This window comes from Lepidothrix coronata, unplaced genomic scaffold (genome assembly GCF_001604755.1).
Source record: "Lepidothrix coronata isolate B3197 unplaced genomic scaffold, Lepidothrix_coronata-1.0 Scaffold8, whole genome shotgun sequence".
Classification (NCBI taxonomy): domain Eukaryota; kingdom Metazoa; phylum Chordata; class Aves; order Passeriformes; family Pipridae; genus Lepidothrix; species Lepidothrix coronata.
Window position 1 is genome coordinate 188,469 of NW_016690188.1, and position 14,799 is coordinate 203,267.

A 14,799-nucleotide genomic window follows, 5' to 3' on the forward strand; every position below is an offset into this window, starting at 1 on the left:
AAATGCGGTTCCCATTGTACAACAGCAAACACCAAACTGAAACCACAGCTCTAGAATGAGATATTCACTAAGACCCGACCTTGCCTTTCTCTCACATCATAGATCACTGACCTCTGTCTCCAAGGTCCTTCCTCATCTACATTTGCTGTCAGTAAGAAGAGAAATACAAAAGTATATTTTTGATGAAAAGCAGTGCTCAGTTATTGGAGTACACTTGGCACACTAAGCAAGTATCAACTAATTCCCATGAACACAGTTATAAACATGCAGTACATAAAATGTGGGAAACAGCAGTACAGATTAAGAAAGGTTTCAGAAAATAAATACTTCTATTATGCTACCATCCATGAGGAAAGCAAGCTTTCTGCTCCACCAGCCCATCCTGAAAAGCAGCACACATATTCTCAATAACTTGTTTCCGTTGTGTCCTTCCCTCTCTCCTCACTACCTTACCACAAGAAATCTGGGCATATTCCCTTTCCCGCTCCTCTCCAGTTTTGTCCTTTCCAATCTAGCTACCATTGATTTTTCCCTGTATGTTTTGTATGGCAGTGGAATGAAAGATCCTATGTCTTTTTTCAATCGATCCGTAGCATATTAAGGTGATGCCTTCTCTTGTCTTTACCAAGCACATCAAGCCCAAGCCCTTTTTGTCATGCCACAGAAGCAGGCTTTGGAGACTACTGGGTATCAGAGAACAGCAGGAGAAGCAATTAAGAAGCACAAGTGATTTTTATTTTCCTATGGATCAATGCTGTTGACTTTGCACAATAAGAAGTAGTATGTTCAAAGGCAACATCTGTGTAAAAGGAAAATGTCTGCTTCAGCAATGCACACAGAATTCTCCTGTGAGTGGCCACACACTATAGGAAATTGGAACAAAACAAGCTAGTGCTGATTTCTAGCCCAACAAGGTTAGATTTTGCAGTATTCACAACTGACAGAGACAATTACCAGCCTACAGGCCTCTACCAGCAACAATCACAGCAAACCAACCTCTCCTTGAAGCTGAATTGTTTTGGGGAGAAATCATACATCACAACTCAGTGCATTTACTTTCAGTGTATGCTCAGAGCTGTACCTGTTGATTTTCAGCAGCAAAAACGTACTGCTGTTATTTCTTCAAGCCAAGCAGAGCTAAAAGGCTATCATTTAAGCAAGCTGTAGTTTGCATGCTACTTATCAATAAAACCATTGGTGACAAAGTATGATGTGGGAATAACACACCCACAGCTGAGTTTTTAAACACCAGCAAATTGACACATCCTGTTCTTTAATAAAACAAAGGAACGCAATAAAGGGATTGCTATCAAAATTAAAAGAAAATATCTTTGGTGACTCTTCTTTATGAAGCAAGACAGGACAGGAAGCAAAAACTGTTTCTGTACTGAGCCTCAAGGAAAGCAGCAGCTGAATTGCTCTTATACATCTTTTATTTGGCAAGTCTTACAGCCCTAAAGGCTCCCTCAAAATCCCAGGAAAGCATTACTTTGAGACAAAATACTTCAACAAATTATGTTGACTATAAATCCCCAGCTTAAGTTTAAAAAGCCATCAATTTCTGAGGTAATTTACAATTCATTACACAAGAGCCTATATTTTCTTGTAATAACCCACAAGTTATTTCAGGATTTGGGAAGGGGAGGCAGGAAGGGAGAATATAGACTTCTGTTAAGAACCATGTTACATGTATGTAAAAGAACATACAGAGGAAATTTAACCCAGACCACTCTTCCACAGTAATTTGTCCTTTCCCCAAAACCTGCCACGTGTATCCCAAAATGTTCCTCCACCTCTGATTTCAATAGGCATGAAAATGTTTCCTGAAATCATCTTTTGATGACTGTAATTATGTTTTTTATTACCCAGAACTCCTGCTGCTGCACTGTCCAAAGTTCCTCCATGTCCAATTTTCAAAACCTGATTTCTTTTGTTCTCATTTGTTTGCACACCAGCTTCTGCAAATAGAAATTGAAAGGAAGCATTATAGGATAACCTCAGAACATAGAAAAAATAGCACATATTTTCAGACTGCTAAAGGAAATAAAAATCAAATATTTAAACTATTAATTAATTTAGAAATTACTGTACTGCAGAAGACCAGTGATTCATTTATATCTACTCCCAACCTCAAACAACTTGCAAGTTATTTCCACTTAGGTTCTAATGAAGTTTCACATACTCTCACAAACAGATGTTCGGAAAATACTCGTAGCAAACCTGTGAAGTTTCATTACAAGGAGTGCAAGAACCAGCAGCTGAGTTCCCAAATCATCTATTATACACCATTTTTATGCTACATAATCTGAGCAATTCTTGATGTATTTACTGCCTTGTACTGTGACATGTTTATTTGCATGCTTGCAGCCCTATGGAAGCTCTGCAGTGAACTGAACTTGCTCACTGCTGCTTTCAAGCTGTCAGTGTCTCAACCCACCAAACTTCCTATGCAGCTGATGACTCCAGGAATTCTGGGGACTCCAGTGTCCCTTATTTACCAGTATTAAATATGACAAAATGGCCTAAGCTCCCTTATTTATATCTATTATCTTTCTATTATGCCTTTCACTTCAGGGAATCAGATTTTTCCATATAAAACTGGATTGAAGTCTGTGCCTACACTACAGTTCACTACAGAGTAAATCACTAAGCACTCACTGGTCTCAAAGTATCCTCTCACTTCATCAGTAAGTGCCCAAAAGCCCAGATTAGATGATCGAGTCCCCATAATAAATTAAGTCCCCTTATTATATAAAAGATCTAGGCCATAGTCTCTCACACCTTTGCAATGTTATTCCCTAATATCTGACATCCAGGTTTTCCCGTACTCTGAAAAAGCAGTTTCTGCAGATTGCGTCCAGGACTTTCAAACTCCTTGGCACACTGTGGTTTTTACACGTTTGGTGATATTTTTTCAGAGGCAATAGGCAGTGGGACTGCAGCAGAACACTCTGCCAGCACTGCACTGCAGAGATGCTGCTGACACCCATTCCGGCAGACAGGTACACGCTGTGCCTGGCATAGGACAGCTCTCCAAGCAAGCTGGGATCCCCTGCACTGGGCAGGACTGCAGCTTTCTGCTGGGGCAGATCTCATCCCCATCCAAAATGACGGTTCACATCCTGCTGTACCTGAGCCGATAGCAGGTGCCCGCCCCCAGGACAGAGCGGTGAACGTGGTCTCGGCTCCGAGTACAGTGGGACCAACACACGGAGTCTCGCTGGGATAGCCTTTCCTAAAGCACCTCCAGGGACGGCGACTCCACCACCTCCCTGGGCAGCCCGTTCCAATGTCTAATCACCCTTTGTGTGACGAAATCCCTCCCTAATGTCCAACCTGAACTTCCCCTGGTGCAGCGAGCCAGGACGTATACAGGAAGGGATGCATTCCCGAGTGGGCCATGCCATGGCTGTGAACTACCACCAAACAAAGAAAAAAAAGCCCCCCAAGAAACAACAACAGCAACAAAAATCCAAACCAAACCCCAGTTCTCCTTCAGTTTGCAGACTGTAGAGAAAGAGGGTGCGGGGGCTTGTCAGGGGTTGTGATTCCAGCATGCCCAAGGAACGCACGCACATGGCACCCATCCCGCAGCCACGCCGGGCTGGGCATCCCTGCGCCTGTGCCGCTGCCGGCCCGGCCGCCTCTCCTCACCCTCACCTGCCAGCAGCCTCTCCTTGAGCAGGTTGAGCACGCCGGCCGAGGTGGGTCCTTTGGGCTTGTAGACGGCGAAAAGCCCGCTGAGCGAGAAGAGCCTCTCGGCCGCCGTGCCCAGCACCGCGCCGCCCGCCTCCCTGGCGGCCATGCTGCCCTCGGCCCGCCCCGCTCCCGGCAGCGCGCCCGGAGCGCCCGCTGGGACATGGAGTCCGGGCGGCGAGAACCGGCGCTTTTAAGGTCGCTTTAAAGAGTCACCGGCAAAGGTCTCGGCAAAAGTGGGTTTAACGCAAAAGCGAAAGCACGAAGCAGCTCGTGGGCAAGGTTCGCGCTGCTGCTTACTAGGGGGTTAATGCACGCAGAGAAAAAGCGAACTGAAATCTGTAAAGTCAATCAATCTGAAACCGAAATCAACTCCAAAAAATATCTATGTGGAGGCTGGAGGGGTGGGGGGGAAAGGGTAAGGATAAGAAAGGGTAAGGATTAAGAGGAATAAGGGAGACCCTCCCGTTGATGACAAGGTTCAGAGTGGACCCCCTTGACAAACTGAACCCCCGAAATTCACCAACAGTTTAGCCCTAAAGGTTTAACTGCTCTTAAAGCACTTGTATTCAATAGCTTAAGTTAAACAATTTAACAAAGGATTCATATAGAATTTATTATAAGGTCTACATTAACTCACAGGCATAACTTACAAATCTAAAGTACTTAAGAATCTAAGAGAGCAGCATTCATGGTACATTGGCTATAGCATATTCACACTTGCACATACAGACTCCTAAAGGAGTCTGTACAAGGTATTGTACCTGTGAAAGTGCTCATGTCAGATGCCTTTGCATCTTCTCAACAGATGAAGGATTGAGCCTCGAGGAATGGGGGTATCAGCCCGGGCTCCATCAGCATTTGGTGATGGTCCTCAAAGTACAGCAAACGTGAGAATTCACTGACTCACGTGGGGGCTCTGAGAGGCCCCACTCAGAGGGAGGTGCTGGTCACAGCCCAGTGTGGTCCAGGAGAACTCAAAGGGTCTCTCTTAGTACTGCTGTTTATAGGGTTACAAAAGACTTGGCTTTAGTCGTAGTGATTTTCCATCCTGGCTGCAATTCAGCTCAGTAACTTTCTTTGAAAGTTTGATAACAAAAATATCATTCCACTTAGCTTGTTATTCAGGCAAGAAAAATAAGTTTCCAAGGCTGTTCATTAAAAACGGGAGCTCATTAGACAGTACAAGTTCCTGGGAACAGACCACATTTCTGATAAGCTCAAGAGAAGCTTAGCCCAGGTGCTGTTTGTCAAGGTGAAGACCTAATAAGCATTTCTGAGATCACAGTATGGCCTTTGGGGGGAGATGTTGGGGTTGGAAAGAGGCACCACCACAGAGATCTGCTGGGTGGCAAGGAGAGCTCCCCCAACACAGCCCAACAGCCGGAGGGAGCGGCTGGCTGGTGGGCTGTCTGCTATGAGATGCTCCCCACTGTGGCTCCACCAGACACAGAGGGTATTGCAGGTATTGCTGGGGAGAGTTCACTGACCAGCGTGTCGTGGTACATTCATTGCTCAACTTGAAAGAATTATATTAGAGAGGATTAGAGGAGGTAGCCTCAGACTGCACCAGGAGAGGTTCAGGTTAGACATTAGGAAGAATTTCTTCACAGAAAGAGTGTTTAGACATTGGAACGGGCTGCCCAAGGAGGTTGTGAAGTGACCATCCCTGGAGGTGGTGTTTTAGGAAAGACTGGATGTGAAACTTAGTGCCATGGTCTGCTTGACATGGTGGTGCTGGGTCATAGGTTGGACTCGATGATCTCAGAGGTCTTTTCCAACACAGCTGATTCTGTGATAATCTGCTGACTAGTTGCTGTGTCCATTAATCTTCCTGCCTTCTTATGTGTCATGTAAGAGAATGCTGGGAAGGCTTCATCTGAATCTCTCACTTCCATACATAAGTAGAGTGTGTGGGATTTCCTCTTCAGGACTGATTTGTACAGACTCATTTCTCTGACAACATTCCCAAGGCATTTGAGCAAGCTATGCTCCAGCAAGGCACTGAGAGCTTAGATGTTTCATTCATGGATTTCATTTATTCATTTGTAAGAGCCTGCAGATGAAGAGACACTGTTACAGCGAAAAAAATACATGGCTAGCTAAGGGCTCTGCGTGTTCCCAGACCTTCCCAGAGCTTGAGAGAAGCAAATCTTCCTGCTGAAGTCAATGGCTATCTCTCTGCAGAGCAGGATCAAGGTCCCTGTGTGGGTTTTCAGCCCACGCTGGAGTCAGTGGCTCACTCCATGCCTGCTCACACCTTCCCCAGCAGCTGCATGGGGCACGGAGCTTCCAGCTGGAGCTGCCACCACTGCATCCATGAGACGGGAAACGGCTTCCTGCCTCCAGCAAAACTGAGCAGCCTCCCCTGCACACTTCTTGTGTGTATTATTAACCAGGCACCTTATTTGCTTAGATCTCATCTACAGGGCTGTAATCTGGCTATTACCATAAACTGCGAGGGTGGTGATGAGTGGTACACATGGCTGTCATTGCAGGACATGAAGTGAGGTGTCAAAGTCCTTCTCCAGAAGATAAAACGGCAAAGCCACACTCAGGTGAAAGGTCAGCAGGAAAATTGCCGCTGATTTACATGGAGTTAGAATTTAAGCAGAGTTGTGGAAGGCATGTTGTAAACTGTGATGGAATTTTTGTTGCAGACATGGTTTAATCATGCCCCCAATCTCATTTTTAGTATTGAGCAGGAAGTTCTTGTAGGTCCCCCAAACTTCTGCATCCGCAATTAAAACACAACACTTTGTAATTGCAGCAGATGGAGTCTTTGAAGGCTTAGAAAGAAGATGTTTGCTTTGACTTCGGTGGGCATTGGACAAGGGCCCAAAGTTAGAATTGTGAAAAACAATTAATGACTGTCAGTATTTTAGTTAGCTGGAAGTGTATGTGTACATAAATCACACATGGCTCTCTTTGTGGGACAAGGTTATTCAGCATTCAGAATGGTGGGAATGATGCACAAAAGTGTTCATCTCAAGGGCTTTATTTCAGATTTTCCTTGTGTTGCTTGTGATTAGAAGTCATTACCATCTGCTCAGTGGCTGATTTGAAATGAGATGTTTATCTCCAACGATTCCTAGCCAAGCCAGGATTCACAACAACCAGAAGTATGATTAGAGTTACTGACTTTATTTGCAACCTTAATAAAGGGGCTCAGTAAATGGCTGAAAGGACAATGTTGCTTTATGCATGGAACATGACAGGTCTACTAGAGGCAGGCCAAATCCTCCACTTATGTATCTGGAATTACAGAGAGTAATGCCTCAAGGATCTGGTGCAATTATGCTTTATACAGAAGAGATAATGGATAGTAGCTGTTGTACATGCAAACAGCAGATGAGTGCTATTGCAGAGGAGGAGAAATCCCTGACTTGCTTGTGCAGAACAGATGCAACACTTTCTTCTACCTCCTCCAGCAAATGCTCACTGCTCTGTGTGCTTTCAGCCTGGCTTTGTATGAGGTAACGTTCACAGACCACAATGCAGAGGAAAATGGTGCTGTAGTACAGCTAAGTAGATTCAGCAGCAACAGGCCATTCCTGTATTTGTGCTCACTTCATATTCCAGCTTTATCATCTGTAGCAAAATCAGAGCAAACAATGGCAAGGAGGTCAATCACAGCTCATGGTCTTCCTGTAAAACGAAGAGTTGCAGCTGTTTGAAGGTTCAGGTCACAGTCATGTAAACAGCTCCCTTGTCAGCTAGAGGGATTTTGTCTGTAGTAGGAACTATCAAAGTCTGAAATACTTAGATTTTTTTTCCCCTCTAATTGTTCCATCTGTTTGGATAATAAGGTGTAGATAAATAACATCAACTTGTTAGTTCATTTGGTCCTGTTCAAACAGGCATGAAGCACATAACTCATCATGTGTGTGGTTCTTCTGAACAAAGGTAAATTCTTCAGTATCTTGTTGAACTGCAGCAGTTTTGAAAAAAAGGAATATCAGTTACTTCATGCAAGGGAAAGATAGAACTACCCACGGCATACACTCATCTAGGTTTGGCAAATATTGTTAGTCATTCTCCCCGTGAAAAAAGATGCCTAAACTGCAAGTATTTCATGAGCAGATTTTTTGCATTTTGTTCAGAAGAGGATCAGCAGTTAATGTTTACACCAATCTGGATTTTAAGTCTAGACTTATTTATTTATAGGAATATTTTCTTTAGATTTTTGTTCTGGGTTCTTTGATATTAGAGGGATTCTTTTTAATTGCGAATAGTTGAGATAAGGGGAGGTTTTGGTGAGCTGATTTAATGCACATTTATAGTGTCAATTTGAGTTGGATAGACTACAGTAGAATCCAAATGCTTTTAGCTATTCCATCTTCCTGTGAAATGCAGTTTTGGCAGTTAGCTAAACAAGAACACAGCAATTTTTCCTCACCACTGGTAGATGCAGAGCTACAGAAAAATATGATACAGATGTGATTTCAATTGCTCCTTATGGACCCCTTATAAACATACTGCATTAGTGATGACAGATCTGGAAAAACTTTTAATCTCTGATACATGCCCAGGTCTGTCTATAATGACAGAGGACTAAGCATAGTATGCAATCAGAAGATTCAGTGATGCTGAGGGAAAAAAAAAAGAAAATACATTTTGAAAATCTTGGATTTTGTTGCTAAGAAAATGTCAGTGGGATTCTCAGGTTTTGTTTAAATTTATACAGTTTCTTATTACAGTTTCTTTCAAAGAAGTAATTTTCCAACTACCTTTATTGTAATTAGGAATGATGAAGAACTCACTAGATGTATCTGTGGAAGAAAGCATCACATAAAGGATTGTTTATATGGACAATTTAAGTCCAACCTGCCCCTCTCTAGATTCAGAACATAAGGTCAAAAGGACCTAAACACAGTTAAATCTGAGAAGCTGCTAAATACCACAGCTAGAAAATAAATTCAACAATGATTGACCTGGAGTGTGTTTTCTTGGAAAACATTCAGTCTTGATTTGGAGATAGTGGGAGACAAGGAAATACACAGAGCTGTATCTTCACTAGTAGTTCGAATTTATACCTGTTTTCTCAATTGGCTTTGTACAATTTCAGCACTCAGATAAATAAACAGTTTAATTATCTGTCCTTTGGGAACTCTTTCTCATCTTGTGAGCACACATATAGACTGATTAATGGTTTATGATGAATGTGCAGAAAAGCGCATACCTGAGCTCCTCAGATGACCTCTTTTCCTCAACTGTTCATTCAAGTGAAGGAAGAGACTGTACCTCTAGAAAAAAGCCGCCTTCAACATCTACCATTAAACTCATATCAAAGTTAAATAAATGTTGTGTAATTTTCTTGTGTGAGCTCCTCTTCTGAAACACTCTTGCACTTCCAGATTTAATGTGCTGTAACTGCACGAACAACCCAAAAGCCCAGGTCTCAAGGCCACTGCTGGGAGCCTGAGCAAATCCTTGGGGAAAGCATAAGAATAAAAACTCCAAGGAGTTTCCTTCTTCTCGGCTTCTTGTAGTCAGCAATTGGAGGTATTTTTAGCCAAAGCTGGAAAGTAGACTATTATATTTACCCCTTATCCATGGATCTTCTGGCTGTTGTCTAATCTGCCTAATTGTTTGAAACAATATGTACATTCAGCTTTTAATCTGTGGCAGTGATTTTCTCAAGTTCGTTGGAGGCTATATGAAGGAGTCCTTTTTATTTTGTCCTTTACTTCCAGCTACCTTGACTTGCACTAAGTACCTCTCAATTCCCATACAACGAAAAATGAAAAATTCACACATTTACTTCCTCCACTTCTCTCATGATTTGAAAGGCCTTAAATCATATCTTGCTCTTCTCTATTTGTCTCTTCTCAGTGTGAAGAATCCTATTAATTCTTTCTGAAGCTCTCTATTTTGTCGCTCCTTGGACAGAGGCTATTTGTTGGCTTATAATCATCATTATGATTCTATTCTCTCCATCTATTTTTGGATTTTACAACATCCTTCTTGATATGGGATCACCAGAATTTTACTAAGCAGTTAAAATCTGGCCATGCTCTGATTTTACAGCACGGCATGACAAGACCTTCTGTTATGCTTTATGTTCCTTCCTAAACTTCTTAACACCCAATTTATTTTTTTGACCTCTTTATGAGGTGCAAAGCTTGACCTTCTGGGCGCAGCTGTAGAGCCTCTTTCTGCACCTGTGAGATTATGTAGCATCATTAACAGAGCAGGGGATAGATGGTAGCAGGTGTCCCAGGCCCTCACCACACTTCCTGACTGACACTTCATGTGTTGCAAGGGAAGCTGCCTCGTGCCTGAGAGCTGTTCTCTTTCTCCCTGCATCCTCCATCTTCCATTGCATGGATGCTTTTAGAGGGACAAACACACCAGTTATTGGGGGAAAGAATAATTCTCTGCAGACATAGGATAGCACATGTCATTATTTGCTTATGTCTTTCCTCCCAGTCTGACAGGCCTTCACATCCTTCCCAAGAATGGCCTGCACTGGGTGACTCACAGGAAAGTGAAGAGCCAGCTGAAAAGCACTTCTGCAAAAGGCAGTTAGAAGAAGCTTAGAGATGAAGGTTCATTCCACATGAGGGTCATGGAGTTACAGCTCAAAATGTAAAAATTGCTTAAAAGCTCTGGTTTGCCATATGCTCATAAGAAGAAAAAATATCTCTCCTCACACTGAAGGGGAAGAGCTGTCCAGAAACCCCACAAAGGGCGATGGTTAAGTATCTCAGATTCTTCCTACCAAGAGCAGGATCATTAAGTAAATGACTACTCCCCAGACATGACCTCAGTCAACAAATCTCTCCTCTAAGTGGAGACATGCCCCACGCGTTGGCAGAAACTGGCCTTTCTCAACCTCATTTTAACCTGGCAGTTTTCTCCAAGCCATCTTGTTGGTGCTTTTATTCCCTAGAAATATTCAATCCTTTTGGCTCTTAACCATTTCAAAGAAAGACAGTCCCCATATTCCTCTACCTGATCATGCACACCTTGTAGCTGCTCTCTAATATCTGCCCAGCTAAACACCTGTTTTGCTGTGAGAGGCTTGTAAACATCACCAGCACCTACCTATGATAAGAAAGTCAAAGCTGTGAACTTGCTATCCATTGTCCCTAGAAGGAAATTGGAGCTGAGGCAGCGTCTGCTGTGTTCCCTGGCCGGAGGAGTCAGTGGCCATTCTGGCACGTTTTGACTGGAACAGAACCTGCTGGCATGAAGACAACCGTAGCACACTTCCTCCACCCTCTTTCATTGGCACATTCTCACTCTCAATGAGCTGAAGTAACCGTGAATTAGTTCCAATTAATTCAGAAGTGCAGATAAACAAAAGTAGCCATTGCCCACGGCGGGGGGGCTCCAGTTGCATCACTAATGAGCACTCCAGAATCAATCATCAGGCAGCTCCAGGCAGCAAAGTATATTTCAAATGCATGTTATAATACTGTTGACAGGAATTGTTCCATTTGCCATAAATTATTCAACTTTTAATTGTTTAGTCTTTGGAGTCTGTAAAGATGCTGTTTGCCAACTGTAAGATTAAACTAATAATGCCTGCTTTTTATTTTCGTGAAGTTGGACTTAAAATTGCAGAGACAAAAAAGATTGATTTTAGAGGTACCTTGTTAAAAACAAGGAGATCAAAAAGTTGATGAGTTCTGATTTTTTATTCTGAGTTGCAATCATTAAAATTATGTTCTATATTTACCATATCTGTGTGAACAAAGTAATAAATATTTTGGCCAACACATATACCTAGATCAGTATTCCACTCAGTCTGGGTTATCCCATCTCATATCTTGATCATGGACAACAAGTGACCCTGAGACTGTATTTTTCCTGTCATGTCTGAAGACCTGTACTTTTCTTTGAAATGAGAAAGTAAAATGGAGTTGAGTATTTGTCAGTTTTTTGACATCTCTTCCAGGTTTTCATGTATTTTTATCATTCCTTCATTGGCTATTTTATCTTGCAGGATTTGTAAGGATATTTTCTAGACAGCTGGACAAAGAGAACATTTGGGTTTCGTAGTAATCACTATGGGGAAATGGTAATGAGAAGTTTATTTAAAATATTTTTGCTTAGAAAAAACCCCTATTAGCTAGAACTATAAATCTGATAACACCTAGAAAGTAAATTTAAACTGGTTTTGTTTAATTTGAATCTCTGTTTCAACTGTTTGATGAGGGAAAGAATTGCTGTTCATATTCAATATCCTGATTCACATTCCACTGCTGAAAGAAACATCAGTGCACCCAATCTTAAACATAGAAAATAAACTAAGGAATCTTTTTCTCTGTTAGATATTGAAAACTGCTTCTTGGAAAGCTGAAAAAAGGCCAAAGTATTTTTTTCTTTTAGCTCAAAATTTCCCTTTGAAGCAGTATTCACTTACACAGCTGAAGAGCTTGATCCCAGGAGTGTTATCTGTTGAAGTCAGTGAGAGGTAAAGGATGCTCAAAATCATGCCCTAATTGCTCACTTGGCTTGAAGGTACGTGCTGTGTCCTACTAAGAATCCAGTTTCCAGTAATCATTCCGTGCAGTGATGGAATCCTGGTGTTGTGGTGGCTGAGACTACCAGGCTATAAACGTAGCATGGAAAGAGGCATTAAACAGGCGTACCATGGCAAGGCTGATATTCAAGAGGTGACCAGAGATGTGCCACAGATGATCTAAGATGATCTACTTGAGTTAGTGCTTCAATAAGGATACTCTGCTTGAGTATCCTTTTGCTTTAAGCCCTGTCGTTCATAGCAAGGTCATTAAATTACTTTGTTTCTGCAGTACGTTTATTACCTTTAAATCCAGTGCAGTCTGTTTAGTCTTTCATGATGCCTCATTGTGAATCATTAATGAGAAGCTCACACACAGAGTCATAGAATTTGTCTGATTACTCCATTCATATTTAATAAGCTTGCTGCTTACACTTCAGAGTAACAACAGAAATTAGATAATGTAATACTTTAGTCCTGGAGTGCCCCTAAATTTGGCTCTAAATTATTCATTATACTGGCTGAGGGCAAGCGAGCTGTCATAACCCTAAATTTATCTAAATCCTACATTGTCTAATTTGTGCCTCTTTGTTGTTATTGTCACTTTAAAAAAATAAGTAATTTTTATTGAAACTGAAAACATCCAGTTTTTGTCACTTGAAGATTTATCATCATTCTCTGCAGAAGCACTGCAGTCAGCTAAAAACAAAGATCATTTAGTTGGACCTCAGCTATATATATAAAATGTGAGCCCTGCAATCAAGTAAGATTGTGAAGATGTGTTTTGTTAAAAGCAGTGATTTTATTTTCTAGTTAATTGACATTTTTAAAAAATGTCAATTAGACAAGAACACACATGTTAACCAGCTGCACTCCCACATTTTTAGATTTTTATTGTTTCATTCTATAAATTAAATGTCTCTTTTGTATGGGTTAGATCCAGAAACATACTATCAATGTAATATTTTTAGTGTCTTTAAAATAAATAAACCTTGTAAGGTAAAAGGTCTAATCTAAACCTAGCTGGTCCCTCAAGCAGTCTCTAAAATTATAATGTAAATGTTGATGGGCTCATAAGATATTTACCAAAACAGACAGAATCTGTCACACCTTCAGATTTATCATTGGGAATGTCCCATTCTTAGAAGTCATATATGAAAACCCGATTGTAAAATATGTATCCCAACTTTCACAAAAGCAGAACAGCTCACTTAAGGAGACTTGTGTCCTCTGATCCCATCTTCTACTAGAGACTTTCTGTTCTCATGGGAATCATTCATAAACCACTCCAAAGTTTAAACCTTCAATGCATTATGTACATAAGCCCAGCATCAAAATGGATCAGGTGCTCAGGGCACTGGCTCTGAGGTCTCTCAGTGCTATTATGGTCTAGTGGGCTGTCAGACATCATGGGCAAACCCAGGCTCAAGGGGAGGGGTACCAGAGCATCAGTGAAATACCGCCTCCTTCAAAACATCTCAGAGGAAAATAGATATGAAAAATAAGGTGGGGTGTAACTATGTTATGTGCAAGCAGGAGGATCCCTGGAGCAGTGCACTAGCCCCACTTTTTCCTCAATGCCTGCACTGCTGCATGAAAGGGCCCCACTGTGACTGCCTCCAGACTGGATTAGTGGCAGCACAAAAACTAGTCACTCATCTCACACCTCAGCTTGACCAAACAACCTGCTCTAAAAGGCCAAAATGAGGAAATAGCAGAGAAAGTGTTGTTACACTGTTCCTAAAATACACGAAGTCCACATTAAAAGTTTGGAAGCTCTTTGTTCTTTTTGCCTTTCAAGTGATGTGTGTGGTACTGTGTCTTTATCGTCACCTGTTCTTAAGAAATACAGTAACACATGTAAGAGTTGGAGGAATTTTATTGCATCTCAAGTGCTGTCTCACTGGAAGACTCACAGAGACAGATTGCATATCCTGACAGCAGGCCAAGGGGGAAAAAAAACGTTGGGAAGGCAGCGGAATCTAAATTTCTTAGAGTTGAGCCAACAGACAGATGGCAGGAACTAAATGTCCTTAAAAAAATCCCATGGCCGTGGCTGTCCTGGCTCAGTCTGATACTCTGCCAAAGTGAGAGCCCCCATGAATGAACTGCAAAGAGCTTACAGTTGTTCCAGTCCAAAAGAGCTTAAGGGGGAAACAGTCGGAATAGATGAATTGCTGCAAATGACAGCAACTCAAAAAGTTAATATGGGAACCTGCCCATTCAGTACTGGCAATGGAAGAGAGGGACACAAAGAAATCTGTGATTTGACAGTCGAATTAATAAGTTACTTCTCAGCAACAGTGGAACAGTTATCGTAGCTGCTCCATGGCCAGCAGCTCCAGCTGCTGGGAGCTTATCTCTTGTGCAGGAAAGAAGGACAAGGCTTTTCCCCACTTAAATCCTCAAAAATAAAGCTTATATTAGATTTGTCTTGGACATTGCAGAGACAGATCTGTGGAATAGCAGCCTCTCTGCTCTTCACTCACCAGGACTGTCTGCACAGCACACACTCCTGGGCAGGTACCAGCCATGCAGCTCCCCCAGCCACCTGTGTTTCTTGTGCCATAGCAGAGTTTAAAGATTTCTCTTTCAGAGAAATCCCATTAAATAATGCCTTAGCCTTCCCC

The 14,799-nt window shown here is 42.0% G+C and overlaps 1 protein-coding gene across 1 annotated transcript in view; it reads right to left on the minus strand.

The window, feature by feature from the left end:
- TRUB1 (TruB pseudouridine synthase family member 1) overlaps window positions 1-3,821 on the minus strand; it is a 28,902-nt gene extending 25,081 nt beyond the window's left edge. Inside the window, 2 exon segments of the mRNA XM_017804129.1 lie at window positions 1,866-1,958; window positions 3,661-3,821. Coding sequence (XP_017659618.1) covers window positions 1,866-1,958; window positions 3,661-3,805 — 238 coding nt within the window. The 5' untranslated portion in view covers window positions 3,806-3,821.
- Between the last annotated feature and the right edge of the window lie 10,978 nt (window positions 3,822-14,799).